Below are 26,776 nucleotides of genomic sequence, written 5' to 3'. Positions count from 1 at the left end.
AATAGCATGATCATTGATATGCCCCACACACTGACGAATATCAACTGTTGTTTATTGATATAGAAGTCTCCTCTTCTTTCATCCTTTCTTTAAATAAACAAACTTATCCACTTTATTCCATTGTTTATGTTGACTATTCAACACGGGTGACACCCGTACAACAGATGACTGTGATTCATATTGATAGAATCTTTTTGACGACGCACAAAATATTACAAATTTACTTTTAGCCACAAAACATCGAATATACTCCATCAAGCCGGATTCTTTTGAGTAGACTTGTTTATCCGAAGTCGACACCGAATAAATGAACAAAGAGTTTGCTTAGAGGACTCAAGCACCTGTAAGTTCTTTCTCTCTCTCTCTCCCTTTTTATAAATGAGAGCAAAAAACAATAGTGGCCCGTAGTTCAGGAACACAAATAAGAATAGTCATTAAATATATTCTGTAATCACTACAGACAATTCGGATATTAAACAGGTTACTTGACTTAAAAAAAGAGGGGGCAGAACTAGAATAGAAACAAATAAATAAAAAGCACTTTCTTCGTTTACATTCTGTGATCCAGGTTTGACCGAGATATGTGTTGTATTGACAACAGTAACAGCAAAAGTCCATTACTGACTGATTACTTTTTTTTTTTACATACAAGCTACTCTCCCAGGGTTGACTAGAGCATGAATTGTTTTGATTTTTGATATTTTCGGTCAACTTTGGATGCAGTTCGTAGAGATCTACTCACAGCCAAGTGGTCCCTTTTTCAGTACTCTGCCACCCATTAGGATATGGTAACCGGACCACCAATTTTTATGTTTGCCACTCAACAGCCCTTCTCTACAAGAGACGCTTCAACATCACATTGATACACTTTAAAGAGCAACTAATAACTTTTTTTTGTATTTTTGTGGGGACAAAATTTGCCATATAAAGTTGGTATTAAATCATGAAGTAAATAGTAATTACAGACAAGGAGCCACGTATAAAAGTAGAGTAGACCCTTGTTAATACAGTACTTTAAAAAAAAAAAGCCGAGACCATCTAAAAATCATTGAGTACCTTTTTTTTTTCTTTCGCCAGGAACCCTTTTTACATCAATGCAAATAAATTTTGTTATCAAATGATTCCTGATCAACATATAAATCATGATGACAACGATATACATCATATCGTTGAAACGGAAAGGGGATCTGAGTTACTAAATCATGTTTCGATAAACGGAATCCAAGAAAGGTAAATTGACATATTATTTAGGGAGAAGAAAGGGAAGCAATAAAAGGTTATGTCCAAGTGCTTTTCCTCCCTCTTTCTTTTCCTTTTTTATTACTTTGCCATGTCTGTTCATAACCTTGTATTGAATCCTATTTCTTTTGATTCGCCCGGAAACCTTTCGTTGATGGACGATAATCATAGTCACAGTAAGATAAACAAATAATCATATTATTGTGATAATTAAGTTGATGGTAGCATCACGTCGTAAGAATAGAAATAGACAATGTATGCCCAGTGATGATGAAGAGGATGATGAGAGGGAGTTGGAGGAAGAGGACGAGGATGATGATGACAATCGAAAGATAAAGCAAATGCCTCTTAGAAAAAGCATTCAGTTGCCTAGTGATGACGAAGAAGGTAATTTTAATTAACAGATATATTGTGCTTCATAAAAAGAGAGAAAGTAACAACGAAATTACAAGATAATCAGACACTGGATACGTTTGTGCACCATAGCAACCGATCCGCGCCCACGGTTGTCCTCAATCATCTCCAACAACGTCAACAGCAGTACCAATACCAACAAGCACGTCTCGCTCAATTCCATCATCATCCATCCTCTATGACAGGTATAGATCTGCTGACACAATTAGAGAAGGAAAAGGCAGCCAAGAAGAGAGTGACGATGAAACCGTTAAATTCACAGATAAAGATCGAAGGAGGGTTGCTAGGTCAGTTACCCGAGCAAGGAACACACAGTATCAGCTTTCAACAACTGGAACAAGAACAAATGAAAAAAAGATTTCTTGATCCTGGACTACAACAACAACAACAAAGGCGCAGTTATTATCATTCTCACTCAAGATCTCCTTCTCCTCATAAAAAATAAAGTTGTTCTAGAAAATAAAAACTTTTTTTATAAAAAGACACGTGGAATATTTATTTTGAAACGTTTTTCTCTTCTTTTTTTTTTAGTTTTTCCTCTTCTTGTGTACAGAAAAAAATAATAATAATAATGGAAAAGATTAAAGAAGTAACGAATAGGCCATTCATGTATTTTTAAAAATAATCTAAAATAAATCAATAGAAAATTGCTAGTATTAGAGCAGAAGCAGAGGCAGCCAATGCTAGAGCAGATGAATATGAAAAGAAATATAAGGAATTAGAGCAATTACAGATGAAACAGGAACATGAGATTATTTCCCTTTCAAACCAAAATAAACATCTTCAAGAAGACTTGGAGTTGGCTCATCAAAAGATCGAACAGCTAAAAGCCTTGGAAGAAGAGGATGACGATCTTAAGAAAGAAAACGATGCTGCTCAAAGAAAGATTACTTTGCTTGAACAAGAGTTGGAAAAATCAGAAAAGGCAGTGAGAGAAGCAACAAAGAAGTAAGTCCATTGCGACGTACACATCGTCTTATTGACACACAATCTTAGTTTCCGTGAGGCTGACGTAAAGGCTGAACATTTCGAACGTAAAGTTCAACAGTTAGAGACCTTATCATCAGATCAAGAGAAAAAGATTGAAGACCTGAAAGCGAAAATTATCGAGTTACAATCACAGTTGGATGAGTTCAATGCTCAGCTGGATGACATTTAATCAAATAAAATAAAAGCACATGTACTCGGCTTTATATTTATCCGCTATTTTACCTTTTTTTTTTTTTACAGAGAAAAATAGAAATTCTTTTTTCTTTCTTTCTTTATCTTTTTTTTTTAACAAACCATGTCAAAGCTTGGCACGGACGAAAATCCTATTGATACTAGTTATTATGAGCTTCTTGACGTTTCGCCAACAGCGGATGCTATGCAAATAAAAAAGGCTTACAGGTTAGTTATTTTATCAAGATAAACATTGATCGCTCATACATTCTCTCCTTTTTTTTTTTAATATAGAAAACTTGCCTTGGTAATAATAATATTTATTGATTAGATAATATGTTTATATATTTACTAAATATGAAAAATAGAAATACCATCCAGATAAAAACCAAACAACCGAAGCTGAAGAGAAGGCAAGTCTTTTTTAAATATACACAGGATGATATATTGACCTTGTTATATACAGTTTAAACAAATTTCTGAAGCTTATCAAGTGCTGTCTGATTCCCAACTGCGCGCTTATTACAACAAGTATGGTAAAGATAACGAATTGGCTCCTGAGGGAGGATTTGCTGATCCTCGAGAGTACTTTCAACAAATGTTTGGTGGTGATGCGTTTAGAAGTAGTGTACCAATAGTATACATCAAAATAAGAAAACTCATATTGTTTGTATAGACATCATTGGTGATCTAGCTGTAGGTGAAATGTTTAGCGATGCTCAACAAGAGGAATTGAACAGTCCAACCATCGAAGGTTCCGAGGGACAAAAGTCTAAGCAAGCCAATAATATGAATAAAGAACAGATTGAAAAAATGCAAAAGCAGCAACAGGAACGCATCGAAAAACTTGCAGAACATCTTATTCACAAATTAGCCATGTATACAGATTCCAAAGGGGAAGAAGAGGACGTGAAGCGATTTCAGGAACATATCAAGATGGAAGCTGAAAAGTTGAAAAAGGAAAGCTACGGTGTCGAATTACTTCATTCGATTGGAGGAGTTTATTCATTAAAGGCAAGACATTACTTGGGTATTAAAGGTGGTGGTATGCCAAGTATTTTCGTTGGGTTTAAGCAAAAGAAGCATATTGTCAAGGAACTTTGGACAACAGTAAAAGTGGCAATGGATGTGCAGCAGGCTGCCGACATGATATCAAAGGCAGAAGAATCAGGAATGGATGATTCTGAGAAAATGAAATTGGAAGAAGAGGTGTCTACAAAGGTAAGAAAGGGTGCATTCTATTTAAGTTTTTGCTCACAAGTCTTGTAAATAGACTTATAAGGCATTATGGCAAACATCCAAATTTGAAGTAGAAGCAACACTTCGCTCAGTGTGCGATAAAGTACTTCAGGACAAGGAAGTAGATGGTAAAACTCGAACAAAACGAGCTATAGCATTAAAATGGATTGGATACATTTATAAACATACAGAGGCCGAGACATCCGCTTTAGATATTCAAGTCAAGGCGTAATTGTACACTTTATTTCATAATATCTTCTAATAGTTTACTTGCTTGCTGCTTAAATACACTAGAAATACCTACGGCAGGAGCAGAAAGTGGTTCTCTACCGACGTATTGAATTACCTATAGTATATTTATAATTTACGTTTAATAAAAGTCCTTTTGATAATATGTACTATAACAATTTACCTTGTCCTTTGGAATCAACTGACTTAATCTTGGCGCCATAAATGAATAAGCACCAGCGTTCTGTGGTTCTTCTTGGCACCAGACAAATTCGTCAGCGTGTCCATATTGTTCGATTTCCTTCTTCAATTCGTTTCTTGGGAAAGGACTCAATTCCTCAATACGGATCAGTGCCACACGATCCTTCATTCCTCTACGCTCTCTCTCTTTGACAAGGTCATAATAGAATTTACCAGAGACAAAGACGACCTTTTTGACTTGATCTGTATTCTCTATTGTGTTGTCGCCCAAGACAGGTTGGAATCGAGTACCAGGGCCCATCTCATCCAAATTACTGACAGCAACCTATATAGTACGTTGAGTAAGAAACATCCTCTTGTAAGGTCAACTTACAGGAGATTTCAATAAGCTCTTGGGTGATATGACAACAAGGGGTTTGCGATACTGTCGAAGCATCTACAAAAGGAAGCAACATGAGCAAAAAAAACAGAAATTAAAAAGCGTGTGCATTTCTTACCTGTCTACGTAAAACATGGAAATATTGTGCAGGAGTAGTACAGTTTACAATGTGCCAATTAGCTGCTTGTCTATGCGCCTTGTTTACATCAAAGGGATCATTGCTCATCTATAATTTTATGCATATTATTATTAAGAGTAACCTCAAAAAAGAAATTTTAAACATTACCTGTAAGAATCTCTCTACACGACTAGAAGAATGTTCAGGACCAGCACCATCTTGACCATGAGGCAAGAGCATGACTAAACCACTCTGACGCAGCCATTTTTCTTCACCGCTAGATAAGAAGGTGTCAATGATGATCTGAGCACCATTAAAGAAATCACCAAACTGGGCCTCCCAGAGGACTAGGCGTTTAGGCGATTCAAGTGACATGCCATATTCGAAACCAAGCACAGCGAATTCAGAGAGGGGACTGTTGGCGACCTCAAAATGACTTTTAACATTTTCCATATGATTTAATGGGACTACTGCGCGCTCGGTGTCTTGACAGACAAACATGGCATGACGCTGTGAGAAGGTGCCTCTTCCAACATCTTGTCCAGAGATACGAACGTCCATGCCTTCCTTCATCAAGGAACCAAATGCAAGGGCTTCGGCTGTTGCCCAGTCAAGAGAATGGCCTTGTGAAAGCTTCTTTAATCGTTGTTCGATGTGATATTTTTGAAGACGAGGATGAACCTTGATGCCTTCGGGTGGTGTGACAGAGTATTTGCCAATTTCTTTTAATAGCTCAACATCACAACCAGTCTCTACTTGCTCCTCAGGTTGTTCCTTGATGTGCTCGATACCTCTCCAATTACCATCGAGATGATAGTTGGATGATGGCTTGTAAGACTCTGCTTCCTGAAGACCTTGCTCAAGCATCTCAACGTGACGCTGACGAACGGCTTCAACTTCGTTTTCTCCACTCAATACAGATTCTTGCAAAAGTTTCTTTTCATACAACTTTGGAACTGACGTACGGTGTCGGATGTTGTTGTACATTAATGGTTGAGTGAAAGCAGGTTCATCCAATTCATTGTGTCCCCAACGACGGTAACACATGAGGTCGAGAATGATATCCTACAAACGACATCATGTCAACCCTTGAATAAAAAAAGAAGTATGTTCTGTCTTACCTTTCTAAACTTATTACGATACTCGAATACAACGTCCAACGCTCTTGCTACGTCCTCGGGATAATCACCATTGACATGGACAACAGGAACATTAATCATCTTTCCAATATCGGAACAGTATGCAGAAGATCGAGCATTTTGTGCAGGTGTAGTGTACCCTAACTGATTGTTGACGACAATATGGACAGAGCCGCCAGATGAGTAGTGAGGAAGGTTAGACATACCAAAGGATTCCATGACAACGCCTTGTCCTGTAAATGCCTATAAAAAGAATGAGTGTCATCAAGTTATTATACAAATAAAAGACTTACTGCATCACCGTGAATTTGAATACACATTACACGGTCTCCAAGGTTACATGAAGAGTCAGCTGTGGCCAGACGATCTGTCTGCTTCGCTCTGGCTTTACCCATAGCCACAGGGTTGATAGCTTCCAAGTGAGAAGGATTATGGAGTAAGGAGACATGGACCTTTTTACCATGATATTCAAGGTCAGGGTTGTTTGTCAAGTGAGAAATCACGTCACCGGAAGCGAAGGTTCCTTCAGGTAACTCTGAGAAGCCCTTCATTTTGTGGAAGAGAGCGGCATGGGGATAGTTTAGTAAATCACAGAGCAAATTTAGTCGTCCACGATGAGGCATTCCAATGATAACATCCTGTACACCATTCAAAGCCGAGAGCTCAAAGAGTCGATCTAATGCTACCATCATACTTTCTGCTCCTTCGAGACCATAACGCTTTACGTTGGGAAACTTTTTACCAAGAAATTGATCAAACACTTCTGAATTTACCAAGAGCTCATGAATTCGTTTCTTTTGATCTGCTGTAAGTTCAGGTTTTTGCCAACTCTCGACAGCATGATACCACCACCTTCTCTCACTAGCACTCTAAATAAGGAAATTTTTAATATTATAAACTCAGATGACGCGCGTTTAAACTTACAGGTATATGCATAAATTCATAGGCAATTTTCCCACAATAGACAGCTTGAAGGTGGTTCAGGATCGTCTTGAAATCTGCCTCTTCTCCACCACTTGTATTCTCTTGTAAGGCGTCATTTGTATGAAGGATACCTGCAAGATTGTAGCGTTCATCATCTTTGCCCAGACCATATCGTTCGGGTTTCAAGGCAAGTACTTCTCTATAAAATTGTTGTTAGATAGGCATGCCTTTATTTATGGGGCTTATACTTACTTTCTTTTCATTATATTCAGAGGATCTAGCTGAGCGCCTTCATGACCGTGTGTGCGATAAGCTTGGACCATACGTAGTAAGCTACCATACTGGCTACGGTTGGCTAATTCTTGTTCTGTATAATCAGGCAGTTTGAATTCTCTAGGTACTCGGTACCCATAAACACCGTCGTCATGATAATAACGTGTATTTCTAAGCAAGACACGACCTGATCTCGGTTTTTTAACTATATTACAAGAAACAGCTCTGAACATGTGTGAAAAAAATAAAAAGAGTGAGAAAAAGGAGAAGATAAGTAAGCTCTTTATTTATAGTAAGTCCCTTTTTACCACGCAAAACACCTACATTGGCCCACGGTCACCTGATCGAATCCAAATCAGTTTTAGTTGTAGCTGTTATTACAAGATGCTTTTTGATATACTTGTTAAATTCAAGGCCATAAAATCAGATTTAAATAACACAAGCACTATCCTTTGCTCTTACTGCTTTATTTTCCCTCTATTATTTACTTGTAAATGCAAATGACAAGTGCCTGGGAAATGTTAAACTATTGGCTGTCGTTCAATGTACAACGTCCAATGAGAACCTCGATTCCCTGATTTCTAAAGGGGTTGATTTACGATTGATTTCATTCTTAAATACCTTTACTGGCATGGAATAAGCGTAATGAGCTAACACGATATTTTGTTAGTCCTTTTAATATACTATTGATTAAAGAGAATGATACGAGTAACTGGAGCAAAAGCATTATTAACACTTTATTCAGAATTTATTCACACACTGGTAGAGAAATGATAATTTCGATGACAATCGATATAAATAATAGTCTATCAGAGTCAAGCGAATGAGAGGATATAATCAGAGCTTATCTTTGCGTGTGATTAGTAAAAATATCAGTCAAAGATGGAGGCAGCTGTCACAGGCGAAGCTAATGATCGTTTAGACCAAAAGTGACATTCACTTCAGAGTAGAGTCTTTGAAGAAGCAAAACCACAGTAACCCTCATTAAGAAAGGATAGGCATTCCAGAGATACAAGAGGCAGAAAAAAAAAAAAAAGAATCCAGCGGGAGCCTACTGAAACATCTGATGTTGACGTATCTTTATTTTACAAAGAATATGGCCAAACATGAGAAATAAGTATCCAGATGCAATGCTAGTTGACATTAGGAAAAAAAAACAGATAAGCTAAAAATGGATTTCTCCCTTATCTCTTTTTTTGTCCTCTTTTGGTCTATTGAGCTTTTTGTTTTTGAAGAAGAAAAGTAAGGCATCTTCCATGACCTATGTTTTAACATCATTTGATTTATCAACCTTCTACGTGACAGTCAGAGCTGTGTAATAATGAACTCACATTTTATCTTGCAGTAAAAGCTAGTAGTGGTCAGGAACAGTAGCATCTGGTCTTGAATTACGCATAACAGTATACAAATATTTTCATTAGAAAGGGAAAATAAAAGGATTCATACCAATGGATGATTTGTATATTCATCATTCTTTACATATTCAAGTCTACTTGAGATAACTCGATCTTTACCTTGCATTATGCACATATTACTGTAACCATTCAAGGGACGTCCATCCTCTGACAATGGCTTACCACACTGATTCGCTCTGATTTGTAATTTGAAAGAGCGACTGAGTCTCAGTGGAGTGCGGGGTAAAAGATTGCATGTGAAGGTGGCAAGGTCCCTTGTCAACAGTACGAAATTTATAATACAAAATATACGGTGGATAAACCTTGGAGCGGAAAGGTTCGTAAGAGGTGTGTTAGAAGTGCAAGAGTACCTAATTGTTCATCGTTTGCACTTTAAACTCCTTCTCTCTCTTTTTTTTCCTTTAATTTTTTTTTAAAAAACATCACCCCCCTCTCTCTCTTTTTTATTTCCAGGTAAAAAAGATGTTGAAGTTCTTGCAATCTTCCAAGGCAGTAAGTAAAATATCGTGTCTATCTGTCAACTTGTGATTAACGTTTCTAATTAGTTATCTGCAGTTAGTAAGTTTAAATCCAGTAAATTAAGAATGCAACATAACAGAGAAACTTATAGAATCCAACACTGTTCGAATGACCACTCGTGGTCTTCACGTTTCTAAGCCTGCTATGCAAGTTATGGCTACCAACCCTCTTCGCGCCAAAGAGGCTTCCGTATGTTGCATATCCTTGCGTAAAATATAAATATCTCATTTATTTCCAGGGACCTATTGCAAGCAAATATCCTGTTATTGATCACGAATATGATGCCGTCGTCGTTGGTGCTGGTGGCGCCGGTCTTCGTGCAGCTTTCGGTCTTGCTGAAGCTGGTTTCAACACAGCTTGTATCACTAAGCTGTTCCCTACTCGTTCTCATACCGTCGCTGCTCAAGTAAATGCTTGATATTAACAATTAGCAACTTGACTCACATTTAGCATAGGGTGGTATCAATGCCGCTCTTGGTAACATGACAGAAGACGATTGGAGATGGCACATGTACGATACTGTCAAAGGTTCAGACTGGCTTGGTGACCAGGACGCTATTCACTACATGTGTCGTGAAGCTCCCAATACTGTCATCGAACTCGAACATTACGGTGTGCCTTTCTCCAGAACTCCTGAAGGCAAGATCTATCAACGTGCCTTTGGTGGTCAAAGTTTGAAGTTCGGCAAAGGTAATTGTTTTTTTTTTTTTTTTGATATACATCCCTCTACTGACACTATACACATTTAGGTGGTCAAGCTTACCGTTGTGCTGCTGTGGCCGATCGTACTGGTCATGCTATTCTTCACACCTTATACGGTCAATCCCTTCGTCATAGCACCAACTACTTTATCGAATACTTCGCTCTCGACTTGATCATGGAAGATGGCGAATGTAAGGGTGTTATTGCCTTGAACATGGAAGATGGTACCCTTCACCGTTTCAGATCTCACAAGACCGTCCTTGCCACTGGTGGCTACGGTCGCGCCTACTTCTCTTGTACTTCTGCTCACACCTGTACTGGTGACGGTAACGCCATGGTCGCTCGTGCTGGTCTTCCTCTTCAAGATTTGGAATTTGTCCAATTCCACCCTACTGGTATCTACGGCTCTGGCTGTTTGATCACTGAAGGTTCTCGTGGTGAAGGTGGATACCTTGTCAACTCTGCTGGTGAACGTTTCATGGAACGTTATGCTCCTACCGCCAAGGATTTAGCTTCTCGTGACGTTGTCTCTCGTGCTATGACTATGGAAATCAAGGCCGGTCGTGGTGTTGGTGCCGAAAAGGATCACATCTACCTCCAACTTCACCACCTTCCTGCCTCTGTTCTTAAGGAACGTTTGCCCGGTATCTCTGAAACCGCTGCTATTTTCGCTGGCGTTGATGTTACAAAGGAACCTATTCCTGTCTTGCCTACTGTCCACTATAACATGGGTGGTATCCCTACTCGCTACACTGGTGAAGTTCTCACTGTCAATGAAAAGGGTGAAGATCAAGTTGTCCCTGGTCTCTATGCTGCTGGTGAAGCTGCCTGTGTCTCTGTCCACGGTGCTAACCGTTTGGGTGCTAACTCCTTGTTAGATATTGTTGTCTTTGGTCGTGCTGTTGCTCACCACATTGCCGACACTCTTGAACCCAATACCCCCTTGAAGCCTTTTGCTGCTGATGCCGGTGCTGACACCATTGCCAACTTGGATAAACTCAGAAACGCCAGCGGGCCCAAGCGTACTGCTGAAATTCGTCTTGCCATGCAGAAGGCCATGCAAGCTGATGCTGCTGTCTTCAGAACTCAAGAGACTCTTGATGAAGGTAAGATATGAAAAAACATAAGGATAAACACTCAACGATGGTTATTATAGGTTGTACCAAGATTGACAAGATCTGGCACTCATTCAAAGATGTTGGTGTGACCGATCGTGGTATGATCTGGAACACTGATTTGGTTGAAACCTTGGAACTTCAAAACTTGTTGACCTGTGCCTCACAAACTATGCACGCTGCTGCTGTTCGTAAGGAATCCCGTGGTGCCCACGCACGTGATGACTACCCTGATCGTGATGATGAAAACTGGATGAAGCACACACTCTCTTGGCAAGACCAAGAGACTGGTGAAGTTAAGCTTGATTACCGTGGTGTTACCGCCACTACTCTTGATGAAGCTGAATGCAAGCCTGTTCCTCCTTTTGCTCGTGTTTACTAATTAAACACATAAAAACCGCTTATTCCTGTTTCATTTTTAATTTTTGACTGCATACATAAAAGCAAACACTTTACAAAAAAAATCCCCCTTTAACGATGACGTATCGTCAGTCTCAGAGGAGTGTGACTATGCTCTCTTTCACATTAATAATGTTGGCAGGTTCTTCGTCACCTTATTTATTGAGAAATAAAGATGCTCGTTAAAGTCAAGGTGAGAGAAAGTTTGAAAGAAGAAGAAACGAATGATTAACTTTAACCTAGACTCTGACTGGAAAAGAAGTACGCGCGGATTTAAAGAGAAATGTATATACATTCTAATGAGTTGTTGTAGATCGAAATTGATATTGAACCAAGTGATAAAATCTCTCGCATAAAGGAACGTGTTGAAGAAAAGGAAGGCATCCCTCCACAACAACAAAGACTGATTTACAGTGGAAAGCAAATGTAATAAGAATCCTTTGTTTATTTCCATTTTGTTTTTTTAATCTTTGAAAAAAATAGGTCTGATGAGATGACAGCGAGTCAGTATGGTATTGAAGGAGGCTCAGTTCTTCACTTGGTATTAGCACTTCGTGGTGGACAATAAACGAGCTCCTTTTATTTTTAAAGTGAATAAAATATCTATCTAATAGCTATGGCTGATAACTTTGGTAATCTACAAATGTATAGTTCGTGATGAGTTCTGGTGCTTCTTCAAATACGACCATCATCCCTAGAAGCATATGAAAGGTATTATGACAGTGGACAGCCCATATACCGGGATTATCCTACAGAAAAAAAGATAAGTTTATAGGCAGAGTGGATGCAGAGCAGTTTACTTACTGCAATAATACGGATTTTCGACCAACCACAACCGACTGCTTCTGTAGAACTTGTTTCGTGTTCACGGTATAGACTTCTATCTATATTAGGGTATACTAACGTAACATCTTTCATTATCGGATGCGGTACATTTCGAATATGTCCATCTCTTTCTTCATCGTATTCGCCCTTACCATTGGCGATCTCCCAGTGAGAGTGACCATGCGTATGCCAAGGATGGCTGCGGCAAGGTTGGCCAGGATAATGTGTGGACTGGATGACGATATCGATGATCTCATAGTGCCCTATGGGATAAGTACCTAAATGAGGATCATATCCATTAGGTTGTCTGTTGAACGCATCGGGTGCTTTGCGTCTATTGGTAAATAAATCATAAAGTATCGGACGCTGGTTGTTTGCCTGTTCCTGAAATGCCACGCCGTTGACGTAAAACCGAGATTGTCCCCTGTGCTGACGCATTTCGACCGTTCGAAGCTTGATCGTCCTACTCGCAGGTCTGTAGACAACAGGATCAACACCATAGAGAGGATACAAGTGAGGCCAAACCCAATTGACTACTTCTTCATAATCAAAAGTTACACGATGCACTGGAAGTGCAAGAACGGTCGGCTTTTTTAATCGCAGAGATCGATCTACATCAGGACGTACGGTTCGATAATGCATGACGCCGTAACCATTTGTGAGTTTAGGCACACCATCAGACCAGTTACGTATCACTTCTATGCTATAATCGTCTGGTTCCTGATCCGTGTGAAGTAGAGCCGAGAATCGTTGACCTGGGGTCACCTCTAAATGACTGATAGTATAGGGCTCGATAAGCTCGCCGTCGACTTCGATGATGGTCAAATTATGATTAGCAATACCAAAGAGCAACGTACGGAAGGCTGTAGCACCAATCACTCGTAATCGATAAACCTTATTTGGCTGCACAGGCAAAATTTCATATCCTTCGCATTGGGATACAGATACATGGCTCGAATTAAACAGCGTCCGACCATTAATTAAAACACTATCCGCTTCAGGAATATTAGTAAATTTAGGACCCATCAGCCAATCTTCTACACCAAGTCGAGTCTGGTGCCACCATTCACTAAGAAGTATGGTTCGTTCAAAGTCATACTCATAAGGACCCGCAATCAACTTGCGAGATATCCCGTCCATCAAGAGTTCCTCTTCTGGTGTCAAGTTTTCTGGGTGAGCATCTTTTGATTCATAAATGATAATGGGTCCAAACACAGTTTCTTCTTGTAAGCCGAGGTGAGCATGATAAAAATACGTGCCTGCTTGGTTGACAACTCGAAATTCATGAACATAATCTTCACCGGGTCGAATGGGTAGTTGTGTCAGAAAGGGGACACCGTCCGCATGATTTGATCCATACTGCTTTATACCGTGAAAATGGATCGCCAATGCCTGTGACTTACGGTTACCAGTCTCTATTTGGTTACGAATTAAAACTCGAATTCTATCGCCTTGATTAGCCACAATAGGTGGACCGGGCATTTGTTTGTTGATCATCAAGACAGGAGGTGAATGGTCAGAACAATCGGGATTTTTCTGCTCTTGAGTGATATTAAATTCATAGTAACGAAGCACACCTTCGTTCGTATTGAAGGGATTACTGGAATATATGTCAATTGCCATGGCTACCTTCAGTAACCAAAGTAGCAGTTGTGCCACTATAAATTTCCGAGTCATTTTTCTACACGCAAAAGTAGGAAAAATACAGGTGAAAAAAATACAAGGACCTGGTTTCATGGGTTTTTATGAAATATTCTAAAGCTACCCGACGAGCTGTCATGATGTTAAAGAGAAGAAATGTTTAAAGGGATATTCTCGTAGATAGAAAAAAATGGAAAAACCATTTTAACGCCCCTCTCTAGGTGGGAACGACTTTATCATTGGATTTGGCAGGTCGAACTCCGGTTTTCCTTTTAGGAAAATAATTTTACCCCACTTTTTTAACCCCAAATTGAAAGAGATTTCAAACCTTTTCTCTTTTTCTTATTTTTTTAATAATATGGACAACAACACAGAACAACCTGTTAAAATCAGAAAGAAACCAGGTCGTAAACCTAATCCTGCTTCTCCTGCCCTTCGTAAAGCACAGAACCGAGCTGCTCAAAGAGCATTTAGAGAACGAAAAGAACGACATATGCGTGAGCTAGAAGTGTCTATTAAACAAATTCGAGAACAACGAGATAAATTACTATCAGAAAATGAACAATTAAAGGCAGATTCAGAAATACTAAAGTCAGAAAATTGGTATCTCAAAGGCATCGTCCTTTCACTTCAACTCGTCTGCTTCCAGCATAACCTCGTCATCCCTCAGCATAGCCCATATATTAACGAACAAGCCTTGTCAGTACTGGCTCAATCAATACCTGAACCAATTGCAACATATATTAATATCAATGCAAATAATAAAGCACCTACACCGTCGAAATTCTTTGGCTATAGACATACAATGCGACAGAGAGACAGACACCTCTCGTATGGCTCTACAGTGATTTCCAAAGAAGGCGCCCATTCCGCGCCCGAACATCCCTTGCATCCATCGTCTGTGTCATGCAATTCGAAACCAGAGCCAATCACTCATGAGAATACAAAATCATCTACTCCTAATATGTACGAAGATCTTGTGCATCCACTGCAGTCAATGTCTAGTAATAACACTATCAATATACCGCCACTATCACCGTCTACAGACTACCAGCAGCCTCATGAAGACAATAAAGGTGTGCCTCCTAAGCCAGTCATGCTAAGAAATGAACCAGTTACTTCTAATTTAGCTGCGATTCAAGCCCTTCGTCTGAGACTTCGACTTCAATCTGCATGCATAAGCATGGACAGTGTACCTGTTGCTGTTCAACCTACTCTTCTTCAGGTATTGTTATCGTAGAAGCAAAGCAAGAATAGATGAATAACGTATTTTTAAATAGCTCACGATCCCTCATGACCCCCGTATTGACCTCATCCCGACCCCACACATGCGTGATAGAATGATTCTATTTAGAGATCAATTCGATCTAGATGATTGTTTCCGCTGTCTTTTAAGTGGTTCTGTATTCCATGGAGGAGACCCGGCTGTTGCCGCCAATTGGCAATTACCTGCCGAATTCTTTGAAAAGTACTGGTTTTTGACAATTGACTATGACCTTCGACGTACTACCAACCGTTGGAGAAGACTCCAAGGTCTAAATGATATCGATTTTGAACAGCGACAAAGACAGCTACATCAACAGTTGGAAGAAAAGAAAAATATTGAACAACAGCCCTTATTAGAACAAGTGCCGAATTTAAACTATGCTGATATTTCTGCTCTTTTGGGTATTGAATTTCAAAAGATTGCAGCCAAGGAGCAACAACAGCAGTTACTGCGGCGTCAGCAACAACAGCAGCAACAAGCATCCTATGCCTCTTCATTATCTTCAGATTGTTCTACTTCATCACAAAATCATCATTCACCGCATTCAAGTCATGAACAAGATGATACAATGTCTGTATTTGAGCCAATACGACTAACAGAGGGAGACTCTTTATCTTATTTCCGACAAAAGAAGAAACATCAAGAGAAGCACAAGACGTTCATACAATCAATAGAACATGAAATGAATCAAACATGGGAACCAATGCTGACAGACTCATTAACAGATAATTATGACACAATGATGGACACCATTTTGGACACAGAACACTTGAGCTAATCATCCTTTATTATTTATTCAATTTCCTCTCTTTCGTTTTGCAACTTGCAATAAACTTTTGTGTAACTAATATTGTCTACAATGGCATAAAAGGGATATGTATTTTCCGTATTACGTTTGTGATTGTGGATGATACATTCACTGTCTTATCAATTTCTATTGGCTAACATAACAGATGTACTTTACAAAGAGTTGAATATATATATTTATCTTGTGTGTAATTACAAGCCACTTCATTGTGAGTTTCTGACTTTAGTCTTTTCCTTATACATACAGTCATAGAGTTTCTTAAAGAGTTTAAGCAAGGCATACACGTACACACATCATTGTTCTATTGATACAGTCATGTATTGGAGGGAATTATCAAACAAAGAGAACTAGTACAGATGAGGCCTAGTATGCTTTACTGTATTTTTATTAATTATTGACGTTAATTTTATAAAATATTGTCGTAAAATAAAAAAAAATATTTCGTAAAAAGGCGACAAAGAAAAATATGTTTGAATAATACGACATCATGTCAAAAGAGAGAGAGAGATAATGAGTATATGTAGAAAAAGAGAGAAAAAGTATGCTAGTATTAGAGCACATATCCTAATATTAGTTTTACCTACCACCAAGGTGCATTCTGGGGAGGGTAGCGATAACTACCCAGGATGATTTAAACAAAAAAAAAAAGGAACGGAGGACAGAGAGAACCCAGGGCGTCAGAAGAGACTATTGGGGAACGTTCCAGATACACGCCAGAGAGCAAAGAGGGCGGGACAAGCGAGCCAGAGCAAGGACCATGAGGACAGGCTAGTTTTGATTGGTGAATCTTTGAACACTCAGAGGGACATTTGATAACTGCTGTAAAGAAGCAAAAAAAGGACCCAATTAAAATGGGTTTTTATATGTTTTTCTTTTTCAAACAAGCTTCAGGATCAGGTACCTGGAACAAAGAAATCATGTCAAATAGAAGCAATCTGCTTCGTGGCCATTCAAGAATATGCATTGCCAAATATGACTACATGTTCTTCTGATTTCATGGAAAAACCGAATAAAGAATTTAAGCTTTTACAAAGAGACTAAAGAGGGCTATTTCAAATATTAAGTTAATTTCAACTCCAAGGCAGCCCACCTGTTAATATTACTATCAAATGAGATAGTGAGCCATATTCTTTTTGTATTTGTTATTACTCTGACAACATTACAACGGTTTCAATACGACATCTCAATTTGGAAATACAGTATCTCCATGGATGTCAGGGCTGATACTACGAAAATATTCTTGGTAACGGCGAATTTACATTTCATACAACATGAATTTTGTTCTCACCATTGAGTGCATTTATTTTCGATCACAGGCGAATTTACTTTCCGGAAAGACTGTATAACTTTTTTCTTTCTTTCTTTTTTTACTATCTGCGAATGTAAATTAAATTTGCCATTATGGGAATGGAATGTATGGAAGCATATTCAGTAGAACTTTATGATTGATCATTTCTGCTTAATATGGACAGTTTTTTATGGAAGATCTAGCCTTGTATTTCAATTTACAGAGGCTTCATTTGCTAGAATGTTATGAGAAATAGCAGCAGAAACAAGGATGACTATGCTTTACTACAAATACTTTTTGAACTTGATCAAACACACAAAAGCTTCTAGACATGTTACGATTTCTATTTTTGTCAACTTGCGACTTCAAAATTGGACGCAGCGTCGATATTGATTAAGGTGGTGTATTACAAATAAATATATATAAAAACAAAAGGGAAGAATTAATGTACTTTTTAAGCTTATCAATGGCTGTACAAATGTTAAATATCTTCTTTAAGACGATATCTATTATCCAGTTTCTTTTCATTGATTGCTTTTTGATACAGTCGCAAATAATCATACAATGGTCCTTGCTCGTCTCCTCGATCCCATGCAAGAGATAAAGCACTTTGCATCATCCTTGTCACATAAGCTTCATAATCCTCTGAAGACCGCATCAACTGTTTATAGTCTTCTGACGCTGTCTGTATTGCTCGCTCAAGCGATCCGTGCTCTTGAGTATTGAATAGATAAGCATTGAAATCAACACTTGATCGTCTATCAACCAAGAATTCACTTAATCCACCCGCTCCAGTTGAAATGACAGCTGAGCCATGAGCCATACCTTCAACAGCCACAAGTCCAAAGCTTTCAGTCTCACTTGGCACATACACAAAGTCAGCTGCAGCCCTATAGTAAGAAAGCCATTGCTCCTGTTGGCGTACGGTCGTCATCAAGATGACCTGGTCTGGATTCTCTTTGGCTAGCTGTTCGACCCACTCAAGCGGATAATTATTGGGCTGTCCTATAATTGCAAACTTGATGTTGTATTGTCTAAAGTAACTGATTGCTTCTGCAAAAGTTTCAAGACCCTTGTTGTATTGGAACCGTCCGACATAGAGCACAAGCGGTTTATGAAGATCTTGAGGTAAAAGTTGACCTTGTGCAACCAGGAACTGTTTCGCGAGTCTCTTGGTCTCTGACTTGAGGGGCGTAGAGAAATTGAGGCCGTTCTTGACCAGCTTCGGTTCCGTGAATGGATTGGTGCTTGGGCTTAGAGCCACACCGTGGCTAATTCCGTAAAAGTTCTTTTTCTCAGCCTTTTTTAAGAGTGAGTTCATGATGACTTCCTTGAGGTAAAAATCTAGACTGCCTTCTGTCATAGATTTAGCCATTTTCCTGCTGACAAATGTGACTACATCTGCAGTGTCGATCGCTAGCGGAGACATAAATACTTTATTACTGCCAAACATGTACGGAGAGAGCCTTTCTTGGATATTTTCTCGGCTGTTTGTCCAAAACTTGTCAACATTTTCTAGTTTGTTTGTATATTGAAGCTCGTCCAAGTAATCATGCATTGTATAGACAACTGTCGGAGGTGTACTTGTGAATTTCTGGCTGGCAAAGTCCTTCATGTATTTGGCAACATATCCATTCGTCGCTCCGTGTAAATGGACTACATCGACATGAGGCGGTGTTGCAGCAAGAGGCGCAAACAGGCTCTGTTCATGCCTTCCTGTGGCTCTCCAGATGATAAAAGAGGCTACTGCTTTGCAAAAGTACTGATCCTTCCATTCCTGAGGCAACTGGCTTGGCGTAGAGTATAGTTGGGTAATAGAGTTGGCGTGAAACGATTTGTGTAGCGGATAAATTTTACCAGGCCCAATGAGATAAACCCTCATCGTCTTGTTTGCATGTAGCGTCTTGGACATTAAGGCCGCTTTTTCCTCTTTTGGCAGTGAACCAAACCGTGGAATTGGATTGAAGTCGTAGACCATTTGGTACACCTTAAATTCGACAGGTGTCGCCTTTCCTTGATCATCTTTAAATGTAGTAACCATTTCGACAGCTGTCCTGATCGGATACTGTTCCTGTTTCTTTAAAAATGAATAATAGGGCATAACCACAACTGGCTTGATTCGGCCAGATTGGAGCTGTGCCTGGGCAAGTGCCGTCAATGCTGTTCCCATACCACCCATGGTTGCTATTCCAAACTCTTTGGTTACATGATATACATTGGTCTGAGAAGGTAGCTGAATTGGCGTTGTGTCTAATTCATGATATGGTATTTTGGGATAAATACGGATATCTAACAAAACAAGTCAATATATACAATAAAAAAGGAGAATGGTTCGTACCAAATCGTACTGGTTCGTTAGTTGATTGTAGTAATATTGAACTTGTGATAAACAAGATAAACTCTGTTACTGCTACAATACAAAACACAGCTTGAACATAATTCCACCATCTCCATCGTCGTAACAGTGATCTCAAATATGCTTTTGTCTGTCTTTTTTGTTGTTGGCTGCTAGTCCTGTCATTGCTGTCTATGGTGACTGCAGAATACTCTTTTTGTATCATAAAAAAAAAAAGAAAAAGAAAAAAGAAATAAAAGGAGGATATATACCTCAAAATTTAAAAATGCCCTAATTATAGGCTTTTTGCTTAAAATGGTGATTTTTCATACTCCCCCTCAGAGTCGAGATTATTGTGCCCCTCTTTAAACACTCGCATAAAAGAGAAACAAAGAAAGAAAGAAAGAAAAAGGTTTAATAAAAGAAAGTGAATAAATATATAGCAGAGGTATGAAACAAAACTTTCAAAAAAAAAAGAGAGAGAGAGAGAAAAAGAACAAGAATACATAAAAGAGTAAAGTAAAACAATAGAAGCGGAATGCCAATTCACGATCAAGACCAAAAGTACCATTTGTGACTCTCGCTTTCTCGTTTCCTTTTTTTATTCATCAATGGCTTTACCGCGTCCACAACAGATTGCCTTCACTCCAGGTGAAATTGAATACATTGCAGGCAATGAAAAAATAAAGATTATTCCAAATGTGCGCTTTCCAGATATATCACTTATTCAGGTCAGTTTAATTCTTGATAATGAAACATGCTCTAAATGTTATTATAGGGAGACATTCGAAAGTTTCGGCCACCATTATCTGTTGAAGTACCATTATGGATAGCACTCATATTAAAAGCCGAACACAAATGTAATATCATATGTCCTGATTGGCTTACTGTTGGTAATAAGTATATTTATAAGTTGTATTGACAAGATCTAATCATGTTTACATAGATCACTTGAAAAAGAGACAAGAAGAAGAAGAAAAAGAAGAAGAGTTTAGTCGACTACCGTTTCATTATATGGAAATATCTCAACTCTTGATCGAAACGTAATAGCAAACATATAATGTCCTTTCTTTTTAACCAATAAGAAAAATAGAGCCCCTGACGACGTACCAAATGTAGAACAGATACGAACCATTCTAAAAAATATTAGAGAAACACGGCAAGTGAAGGCAAGAATAGGTTTAGAATATCTTGATGATAAATGGCTTGGAGTAAAACAAGGACAAAAAGAAAATAGACTTTATTTGCTTATCTTTTTCTTTTTTATGTTTAGATGAGTCGTTTATCATTGATGGAGATCAATCAGATCAAACCCTTCTTTTCTAAAGCATTTGAAGAAATGAGACGATTGAATGTAAAAGAAAATAACCCAGGACATTAATGTATATATAGAAGATACCATTTTAAATAAAACGTGGCAGAATAGAAAAGGGTTGAATAGGTGCTGTTGACTCTAACTCTAGTGCATAAAACAAGCATGCTTTTGTACGTTCTAATCTATCTGTATTTTTACAGATTTCACCCAAGAGAAACCTAGAATAGTGTTAATGTGTTTAACATAAAAACCAATCTCAACTTACCATGCCTCCGCACAATCCCATCCATTTGATTTCGTCAAATTATCTAATAACCCCTCTGCCATTTGATTATTATCTAGTAGTAAATAAGATTTTGCTAGTTCAAGACGACTAACGACATGATGAGGATCGATCACCAGTGCTTTATCAAATGCTGCCTGTGCTTCTTCAATATCCTTCTTGCCTGCTAGCAATAACTGTCCAAGTACACACCAGACCATAGGATTATGTGTCCAATCAACGCGCTCTGCTTCTCCTACCGCTTTTCTAGCTTCATCTAGCTTACCAAGCTTAATGAACAGCTGAGCTGTCAATAACCATAGGTCAGAAAGGATACGTTCAGATCTTTGCTTTCTAAGAATAGCTCGTTTCGTAGGTTTCATGGGTATATAGGATGGCTGTAAGATGGATTGCCCGCTCATGACAGATGGCGCGACGCTTTGAAATGAACTGACAGAGTTATTTGCTTTTGAATCTAATACAAAATAAACCACGTGTCCTTTTTGTCTACAATGTATCACCTACCGTATGGTATCGCACTCAAAGACTGTGCACTCATATTACCATTCACAGAGCCTTGAGGAGATTCAGTTCCCTTTGGCTTATGACTTGTGCTTCTTGAGCCAAACAAATGCAAGCCATGATGATGTTTGCTGCCTGTACTACCAGTATCAGGCACTGACAAGAGACCTGTACTAGGTCCCAATGAAGGAGCCTTGGACGCCAAGTTTGAGGCCGATCGAGCTCTACCTGTGCGTATAGATGCAGTGGATAGATCATGCGATCTTGATCCGTTTTCTTTCATAATCCCTGTTGCTGTTGTCGCTGAACTCGAGCTTCTTCCCCTGTTCTTCTTTTGTCCCTGCAGATCACTCAAGTTACCAAATGAGCCTGATATGATCATCTCTTGTCCACTACTCTGTGATGCTTCGGGTACAACAGCGATTTTACCATAAGAAGAAAACAAGGTTCCAGAGGACGTCAGTGCAGCTTCGGGCCCATTCAATGCATAGAGTAGCCAAGTATGTGTCATTTGGAATAATATGAATTGTTCGGCTTCGTCATGATCGTCCTTTAACTCGACCTGTTGAAGCCCAATCTCACACGTTTTGAGGGCCTGCTTAAAGTCGCCTTGAATAGGACATGAGACGATGAGGGTGAGTAGATGCCATGAGGGTAAATGGGATGAGTTTGTCTGTAAGGCGTGTGTGATCGATTGGATGGCTTGCCCTATATCATGCATCTCAGCCTGTTGTAGCGCAAGTTGGTAATATGTCTCCCATGCTTGATTGTCTATCTCTAAAGATTGTTTAAGATATGATAATGCCTTTTCATGGTAAATAGGTCGAACTTCGGGGTCAAAAGCTATATAGAAAGAGAATAAGCTACATAATCTCTAAAAGCCATGTCACCATTTTTTTTTTTTTTACTTTGGCATCCTAAAAGTCCATAGGCTACACCAATAGCGCGATGAAGATAGGCGGCTATACTTATTGAAATCTTGGTTTTGTTTTTTTGATAAAGCTCCTTTGCGATCTCTGCCATTTCTACAGCATCTACGCTTTTTGCTAAATCATTACAGTACATTCTGATGGCTGTTATCAAGACCTGCAGCATATCAGATACTTGCTCACTTTCTACATTTTTTATATCTCCAATACAATCGTTCTCATCTTGCGCGTCATCCTCCGGCAGATCGGGTCTAGCTGTTGGGATTGTCATGCTTATGCCGTCTTGATCAATGGCAAGCGCGTCTCCATTTTTATGCGTCTCTGTCCAGTCGTAAGATATTAAGTCGACGAGATGTAGATAGGATCGTAAGGCGTATTCTGCTTCATCATATTCTCCCAATCGATACAGGGTATTGTACAAGTGGCGTGTGATACTCGGAGAATTGAATGTGCGCTGGGCTGCACGATCAAGAACTTCTCTCAGACCGCGTAAATCTTGAGTGGTTGTGCCCATTAGCTCAAAATCAGCCATCAATTGATCTACAAAATCCAAAACTGGCTGATTGACTTGACCCGCTCTTGGCATCGGTACTTGCATGTAAAGCATCTTTTCGTAAATTGCATGTAGCTGAGATAGCTCCGCAATGAACGATTGTCTGTACATCTCATGATCGTCTTCTGATGAACTCCCAGGTGGCACATACTGTCCTGTGCGATAGCTATTGGAAACAAATTGTATAGAGTGTCGTGTGAGAACCATACGCTTGTCAATGCGCCAGTTATTTGCTTGAGTGTTGGTGATTCTTTGGTATTGTCGAATAAATCCGAGTAAAGAAGGCACCTCAACAGACTCTCTAGAGGCGAAACAAAGATGTTAGATAATGGACAACCTTTCCTTTTTTTTTCTATACTTTACTTGTTTGTTAATCCAAGCAGCACTGCTCTATAAAGAGCCATCTCTGCCCATTCAATCCATAACTTATATTTCGTATTTGGGTATTCTGCAACTAAACTTTCTACACCTTCGTATGTTTCAATAGCATGATCCATGTCCCCGCTCAATTCATATGAAATTGCTTTTTTTGGGTTAATATAAAGAATAATGGCCAACAATTGTACCTTTGATAACTCTTGCTTGCAAAAACAGCACGAGACCATAACCTTGGCTTACTTGGTCTTTTGTAAATGATAGTTTGTTGACAAGCTCAATCGCTTGTTCATATTCACCACATTCGAAATGAGAACGTGTCAAGACGATGATGGCAAACTATGACGGCACATGTTTAAAAAAAGCTATATTCTGCAAATGTATCTAGTATTTACTTCTTTTTGTAGCGCAAAGGTATCGTCCTGGTCAGGTAGTTGAATAACGTTTCTTAGTTGTTGCTGAATCGACCTGACTTGCTCAGGATCTAGCCTAGCTTCCAGTGTGGCCATTTTGAGAGCTTTTTCTTGATAGTCTATCGTCTGTTGTTGTTGCTGACGTGCTGACTGACAAAGTTGAGATAAACTAGCTTCAGCAAGAATAGTTTGCTCGAGTACTTTAAACAGTGAATATACAAAATAAAAGACAGGTATAATATTTACTGATTCCTTCCGAGTTATACTTTTTGTATCTCCTTGCTAATTCTGATATAGCAGCCCAATTGCCATTACATCGGGCTGCGTCAATATCCTTACTAATCTGTACTAATTTCGCAGAGGCCATAAAGAAATATAAGAAAAGAAAAAGGGAAAAAAGAGTGTTTTATTTCCAAAATAGCAGTTCAGCCATTTGAGCGGAGTCATGATGTGTGTGTGTGTGTGCGCTAAAGGAGAGAAAGTGTGTGTAGACAAAGAGCATAATGGGACTTGTTCTTAAAATGGATGATTATGATGAGTAATGATACACTTTTTATTTTTGAATAAATACACGAGATTAACTTTTAATACTTTTTTTATATAAATTATGATCGTCTTCTCTTCAACTCCTCAATTTCTTGCTTTAATTGAGCCACTTCATTCTCTTTGACATAGACTCGGTGTCGTAGTGCTCCAATATAGTCAATAGCTATTGAAAAGTTAATACAAGGTATAATTATTATGCTGTGTTACATTACATTTACTCAATATTTCCCATTTGCTGGTTTTTAGGGATTTGTCTACTGGAAGTGCTTTTCTTAGCTCATCAAACAATTCCTTCATCTCTTGTCTTCTCTTTCTTTCTGCTAGTTTATGGCTCGCTCTTAGTTCCGGACTTCTAGCATATCGTCCCTTGGGTGTGCCCTCATGCTGCTGATGTACAACGTATGAGTATAAATATTAAAAAGAACGTGTTTTGTTACCAATGAAGAAGAAGAAGAGGATATAGAAGAGGTAGAAGCCCTTCGAGAGATATTATTTTCATCCTCACTTAATATTAATGCTGTAATTCGATTGCTACTATCCCTCCGACCGGTTGCCATAGTTGCCATCGAATTTCGTCGCATAGGGTCCTTTGCATAAAAATAATGCGGTGAGGATTGATGCTGATGATAGGGCGGTGTTGAAGGTGCAGAGTAAGGTATAGGATAAGGTGCAGGATACTTATATTCAGGTTCAATGATGTTGGCTATAGAATGACGTCTCTGTTGCTGTTGCTCTGCAGGATCAATAATTCTCTTTAATAAAGGGTGATGCTCTTTAAAAGACATTGTTGAGAGTTTATTTCGAACATGCTCGTCTTCGGTGGGGTTTGCTATTGTTTCAAGTGAGGGCAGTTGCCTAGTAACAAAATACTCTTTTGGTACATCTTTTAGTTAGCTTATATATAAAAAACATCATGTTTTCATAGTTACTTTCAACTGCTACATTTTCATGAATAGTTTGGTGTACTGCCATGTTTTGCATTTCTTGAGATGAAGACATTGTGTAAATAAAAAGAAAAGAAAAAAAAGAAAATGAAAAAATAAGCTTTTTTTTTAAAAAAAAAAAAAAAATACAGTTACACCTGTAAAAAACTTTTGGCATAATTTGTCTTTTTTTCTTTCCTTATTCGAACCACATCAGATAAATTGTAACTTTTGTTTCTTTAAGGCTGAATCTTTGTATATTTTTTCTCTAGATTCAAAATCCCCTTTTTGTTTACCTCTTTTTTTATTATTCCCTTGCAGCAGATTGCATGGTTACAGCCACTGCTGACATTTAACCCGCTGTCGGTTTTTGGCACCTCGTGTTGACAACGTGGATGCACCGGGAAAAAAAATTTTCTTTTGCGACCCTTTATATTATTATTTCTTGCAGAGTGCTTTAGCACACAGATTTACTATTATAGCTCACAATAGATGTCTTTGTGTACGCTTATGTGCGTAAAGAGACGTATTAGATAAACAATAAAAAGCCAGTGAAAAAAATGATCGATCTTTGTAAAACAGTCCCAAATTTATCCCTTTTCTTTACCCAAAAAGGAGTCAATTCTATTTTTTTACTATTTTCTAATGGCACGCAAATCTGAAGGAACAAAACCATCAGAACTGAAAAAAAGACCAGTAAAGGCACCTTTGATAGACAAAATACCTTCTAAATCAGATGCTATTCCTCAAGATGAGCAACTAAGAATATTAAACCAAACTGGTTTATTACAAAAAGTGAAAAAGCGTGAAGCTGAATTGAAACAACAACAACAGCAGCAGCAGCAGCAGCAACAAGAAGGCACAACTTTAGAATATATCTATACCGCCATCTTTTTAAGTATACCCTTTTCAGTTCTTTTAGCTACCTTTGATATTGTAGTTAAAGTACAATATTTTGAGCCTTGGAGTTTCAAAGGAATGGCACTCAAAAGTATCAAATCTGTACCAGGTATATATATTTATACGTGTTTTCGAATATTATTAAACAATATTGCTAGCACTTGCACCATTCATCTATTTGACCTGTCGATATAAATCAGAAAGATTAACTCAAGCTACCATGTCAGTTCTAGCTGTGCTTGCAGGCTCATTTTTACTCTATACCATCAACCATACACCTTCATTAGGCCAAATGATGCGTTCACCGGGATTGGCTACTGTATGGATATACCTCATCATCCAGCTTGATCTTGTACCAGCTACATTATCCCTCGCCATTGTAGCACTGTATTGGTATTTTGGATTAACA

General features: G+C 38.6%; 14 protein-coding genes across 14 annotated transcripts; 8 read left to right on the top strand and 6 right to left on the bottom strand.

The window, feature by feature from the left end:
• Window positions 1-1,086: 1,086 nt before the first annotated feature.
• RHIMIDRAFT_99817 (uncharacterized protein) lies at window positions 1,087-1,736 on the top strand. Its single transcript, XM_023615984.1, has 2 exons — window positions 1,087-1,415; window positions 1,465-1,736. The coding sequence occupies exons 1-2, from the start codon at window positions 1,280-1,282 to the stop codon at window positions 1,638-1,640; spliced, it is 312 nt and encodes a 103-aa protein (XP_023461105.1). The 5' UTR covers window positions 1,087-1,279; the 3' UTR covers window positions 1,641-1,736.
• A 388-nt stretch (window positions 1,737-2,124) lies between these two features.
• Window positions 2,125-2,859, top strand: RHIMIDRAFT_295954 (uncharacterized protein). The gene is made up of 3 exons (XM_023614228.1): window positions 2,125-2,242; window positions 2,297-2,601; window positions 2,650-2,859. Exons 1-3 carry the CDS (start codon window positions 2,225-2,227, stop codon window positions 2,810-2,812), a joined length of 486 nt encoding a protein of 161 aa, XP_023461104.1. The 5' UTR covers window positions 2,125-2,224; the 3' UTR covers window positions 2,813-2,859.
• Window positions 2,860-2,968: 109 nt separating this feature from the next.
• RHIMIDRAFT_99777 (DnaJ-domain-containing protein) lies at window positions 2,969-4,354 on the top strand. Its single transcript, XM_023615982.1, has 6 exons — window positions 2,969-3,042; window positions 3,109-3,121; window positions 3,183-3,227; window positions 3,281-3,437; window positions 3,491-4,035; window positions 4,088-4,354. The coding sequence occupies exons 1-6, from the start codon at window positions 3,020-3,022 to the stop codon at window positions 4,283-4,285; spliced, it is 981 nt and encodes a 326-aa protein (XP_023461103.1). The 5' UTR covers window positions 2,969-3,019; the 3' UTR covers window positions 4,286-4,354.
• Window positions 4,189-7,553, bottom strand: RHIMIDRAFT_99785 (2-oxoglutarate dehydrogenase, E1 component). Its single transcript, XM_023615983.1, has 9 exons — window positions 7,295-7,553; window positions 7,043-7,241; window positions 6,412-6,987; window positions 6,101-6,361; window positions 5,148-6,044; window positions 4,980-5,087; window positions 4,856-4,918; window positions 4,466-4,807; window positions 4,189-4,399 (listed from the first exon to the last, which is right to left on the bottom strand). The coding sequence occupies exons 1-9, from the start codon at window positions 7,546-7,548 to the stop codon at window positions 4,295-4,297; spliced, it is 2,805 nt and encodes a 934-aa protein (XP_023461102.1). The 5' UTR covers window positions 7,549-7,553; the 3' UTR covers window positions 4,189-4,294.
• A 1,804-nt stretch (window positions 7,554-9,357) lies between these two features.
• On the top strand, window positions 9,358-11,448 carry RHIMIDRAFT_242693 (succinate dehydrogenase; the record flags this gene model as incomplete). The annotated part of the gene is made up of 5 exons (XM_023609829.1): window positions 9,358-9,438; window positions 9,488-9,655; window positions 9,705-9,939; window positions 9,999-11,057; window positions 11,108-11,448. 5 exons carry the CDS (start codon window positions 9,358-9,360, stop codon window positions 11,446-11,448), a joined length of 1,884 nt encoding a protein of 627 aa, XP_023461101.1.
• On the top strand, window positions 11,355-12,121 carry RHIMIDRAFT_99729 (uncharacterized protein). Its single transcript, XM_023615981.1, has 4 exons — window positions 11,355-11,658; window positions 11,709-11,726; window positions 11,779-11,891; window positions 11,949-12,121. Exons 1-4 carry the CDS (start codon window positions 11,641-11,643, stop codon window positions 12,031-12,033), a joined length of 234 nt encoding a protein of 77 aa, XP_023461100.1. The 5' UTR covers window positions 11,355-11,640; the 3' UTR covers window positions 12,034-12,121.
• On the bottom strand, window positions 12,080-13,913 carry RHIMIDRAFT_209369 (uncharacterized protein; the record flags this gene model as incomplete). Its single annotated transcript, XM_023607134.1, has 2 exons — window positions 12,080-12,214; window positions 12,270-13,913. 2 exons carry the CDS (start codon window positions 13,911-13,913, stop codon window positions 12,080-12,082), a joined length of 1,779 nt encoding a protein of 592 aa, XP_023461099.1.
• Window positions 13,914-14,367: 454 nt separating this feature from the next.
• On the top strand, window positions 14,368-14,544 carry RHIMIDRAFT_195270 (uncharacterized protein; the record flags this gene model as incomplete). The annotated part of the gene is made up of 1 exon (XM_023606027.1): window positions 14,368-14,544. A coding segment is annotated over one exon (177 nt), but the record flags the coding sequence as incomplete, so codon positions are not given.
• A 2,785-nt stretch (window positions 14,545-17,329) lies between these two features.
• Window positions 17,330-19,655, bottom strand: RHIMIDRAFT_274761 (UDP-Glycosyltransferase/glycogen phosphorylase). Its single transcript, XM_023612494.1, has one exon. The coding sequence runs from the start codon at window positions 19,471-19,473 to the stop codon at window positions 17,776-17,778; it is 1,698 nt and encodes a 565-aa protein (XP_023461097.1). The 5' UTR covers window positions 19,474-19,655; the 3' UTR covers window positions 17,330-17,775.
• A 573-nt stretch (window positions 19,656-20,228) lies between these two features.
• RHIMIDRAFT_274758 (DNA replication complex GINS protein psf2) lies at window positions 20,229-21,210 on the top strand. The gene is made up of 5 exons (XM_023612493.1): window positions 20,229-20,360; window positions 20,408-20,522; window positions 20,576-20,672; window positions 20,723-20,840; window positions 20,903-21,210. Exons 1-5 carry the CDS (start codon window positions 20,241-20,243, stop codon window positions 21,008-21,010), a joined length of 558 nt encoding a protein of 185 aa, XP_023461096.1. The 5' UTR covers window positions 20,229-20,240; the 3' UTR covers window positions 21,011-21,210.
• RHIMIDRAFT_274757 (uncharacterized protein) lies at window positions 20,594-23,733 on the bottom strand. Its single transcript, XM_023612492.1, has 7 exons — window positions 23,574-23,733; window positions 22,637-23,511; window positions 21,732-22,571; window positions 21,210-21,681; window positions 20,903-21,162; window positions 20,723-20,840; window positions 20,594-20,672 (listed from the first exon to the last, which is right to left on the bottom strand). The coding sequence occupies exons 1-5, from the start codon at window positions 23,705-23,707 to the stop codon at window positions 21,033-21,035; spliced, it is 2,451 nt and encodes an 816-aa protein (XP_023461095.1). The 5' UTR covers window positions 23,708-23,733; the 3' UTR covers window positions 20,594-20,672; window positions 20,723-20,840; window positions 20,903-21,032.
• Window positions 23,734-23,776: 43 nt separating this feature from the next.
• On the bottom strand, window positions 23,777-24,486 carry RHIMIDRAFT_274751 (uncharacterized protein). The gene is made up of 2 exons (XM_023612491.1): window positions 24,245-24,486; window positions 23,777-24,198 (listed from the first exon to the last, which is right to left on the bottom strand). Exons 1-2 carry the CDS (start codon window positions 24,363-24,365, stop codon window positions 23,951-23,953), a joined length of 369 nt encoding a protein of 122 aa, XP_023461094.1. The 5' UTR covers window positions 24,366-24,486; the 3' UTR covers window positions 23,777-23,950.
• A 17-nt stretch (window positions 24,487-24,503) lies between these two features.
• RHIMIDRAFT_274746 (helix-loop-helix DNA-binding protein) lies at window positions 24,504-25,576 on the bottom strand. Its single transcript, XM_023612490.1, has 4 exons — window positions 25,474-25,576; window positions 24,982-25,415; window positions 24,757-24,931; window positions 24,504-24,707 (listed from the first exon to the last, which is right to left on the bottom strand). Exons 1-4 carry the CDS (start codon window positions 25,541-25,543, stop codon window positions 24,604-24,606), a joined length of 783 nt encoding a protein of 260 aa, XP_023461093.1. The 5' UTR covers window positions 25,544-25,576; the 3' UTR covers window positions 24,504-24,603.
• Window positions 25,577-26,071: 495 nt separating this feature from the next.
• Window positions 26,072-26,764, top strand: RHIMIDRAFT_220798 (uncharacterized protein; the record flags this gene model as incomplete). The annotated part of the gene is made up of 2 exons (XM_023607418.1): window positions 26,072-26,476; window positions 26,526-26,764. Coding segments are annotated over exons 1-2 (603 nt in total), but the record flags the coding sequence as incomplete, so codon positions are not given.
• Window positions 26,765-26,776: the final 12 nt, after the last annotated feature.

Source organism: Rhizopus microsporus (genome assembly GCF_002708625.1).
Source record: "Rhizopus microsporus ATCC 52813 unplaced genomic scaffold scaffold_36, whole genome shotgun sequence".
NCBI lineage: Eukaryota > Fungi > Mucoromycota > Mucoromycetes > Mucorales > Rhizopodaceae > Rhizopus > Rhizopus microsporus.
Note: the sequence above shows the minus strand (reverse complement) of the source record. Positions and strands in the feature narration are given on the sequence as shown.

Coding starts and splice junctions, on each gene's coding strand:
- RHIMIDRAFT_274758 (XM_023612493.1), top strand. CDS start 20,241: ATGGCTTTACCGCGTCCACAACAGATTGCCTTCACTCCAGGTGAAATT. Junction 20,523..20,575: donor TCCTGATTGGCTTACTGTTG/GTAATAAGTATA, acceptor ATGTTTACATAG/ATCACTTGAAAAAGAGACAA. Junction 20,673..20,722: donor TCTCAACTCTTGATCGAAAC/GTAATAGCAAAC, acceptor TAAGAAAAATAG/AGCCCCTGACGACGTACCAA.
- RHIMIDRAFT_295954 (XM_023614228.1), top strand. Junction 2,602..2,649: donor GTGAGAGAAGCAACAAAGAA/GTAAGTCCATTG, acceptor ACACAATCTTAG/TTTCCGTGAGGCTGACGTAA.
- RHIMIDRAFT_99729 (XM_023615981.1), top strand. Junction 11,892..11,948: donor ATTTACAGTGGAAAGCAAAT/GTAATAAGAATC, acceptor TGAAAAAAATAG/GTCTGATGAGATGACAGCGA.
- RHIMIDRAFT_274761 (XM_023612494.1), bottom strand. CDS start 19,473: ATGGGTGGTATGGGAACAGCATTGACGGCACTTGCCCAGGCACAGCTC.
- RHIMIDRAFT_274757 (XM_023612492.1), bottom strand. CDS start 23,707: ATGGATCATGCTATTGAAACATACGAAGGTGTAGAAAGTTTAGTTGCA. Junction 23,512..23,573: donor CTGCTTGGATTAACAAACAA/GTAAAGTATAGA, acceptor TTTCGCCTCTAG/AGAGTCTGTTGAGGTGCCTT. Junction 21,163..21,209: donor TGGGATTGTGCGGAGGCATG/GTAAGTTGAGAT, acceptor ACACTATTCTAG/GTTTCTCTTGGGTGAAATCT.
- RHIMIDRAFT_274746 (XM_023612490.1), bottom strand. CDS start 25,543: ATGTCTTCATCTCAAGAAATGCAAAACATGGCAGTACACCAAACTATT. Junction 25,416..25,473: donor TGAAAATGTAGCAGTTGAAA/GTAACTATGAAA, acceptor ATGTACCAAAAG/AGTATTTTGTTACTAGGCAA. Junction 24,932..24,981: donor CCTCTTCTTCTTCTTCATTG/GTAACAAAACAC, acceptor GTTGTACATCAG/CAGCATGAGGGCACACCCAA.
- RHIMIDRAFT_99817 (XM_023615984.1), top strand. CDS start 1,280: ATGTCCAAGTGCTTTTCCTCCCTCTTTCTTTTCCTTTTTTATTACTTT. Junction 1,416..1,464: donor GGACGATAATCATAGTCACA/GTAAGATAAACA, acceptor AGTTGATGGTAG/CATCACGTCGTAAGAATAGA.
- RHIMIDRAFT_99785 (XM_023615983.1), bottom strand. CDS start 7,548: ATGTTCAGAGCTGTTTCTTGTAATATAGTTAAAAAACCGAGATCAGGT. Junction 6,988..7,042: donor ATGAATTTATGCATATACCT/GTAAGTTTAAAC, acceptor TTCCTTATTTAG/AGTGCTAGTGAGAGAAGGTG. Junction 6,362..6,411: donor TTCAAATTCACGGTGATGCA/GTAAGTCTTTTA, acceptor TTCTTTTTATAG/GCATTTACAGGACAAGGCGT.
- RHIMIDRAFT_99777 (XM_023615982.1), top strand. CDS start 3,020: ATGCAAATAAAAAAGGCTTACAG. Junction 3,438..3,490: donor TGGTGGTGATGCGTTTAGAA/GTAGTGTACCAA, acceptor TTGTTTGTATAG/ACATCATTGGTGATCTAGCT. Junction 4,036..4,087: donor AAGAAGAGGTGTCTACAAAG/GTAAGAAAGGGT, acceptor TCTTGTAAATAG/ACTTATAAGGCATTATGGCA.
- RHIMIDRAFT_274751 (XM_023612491.1), bottom strand. CDS start 24,365: ATGGCCTCTGCGAAATTAGTACAGATTAGTAAGGATATTGACGCAGCC. Junction 24,199..24,244: donor GTATAACTCGGAAGGAATCA/GTAAATATTATA, acceptor CACTGTTTAAAG/TACTCGAGCAAACTATTCTT.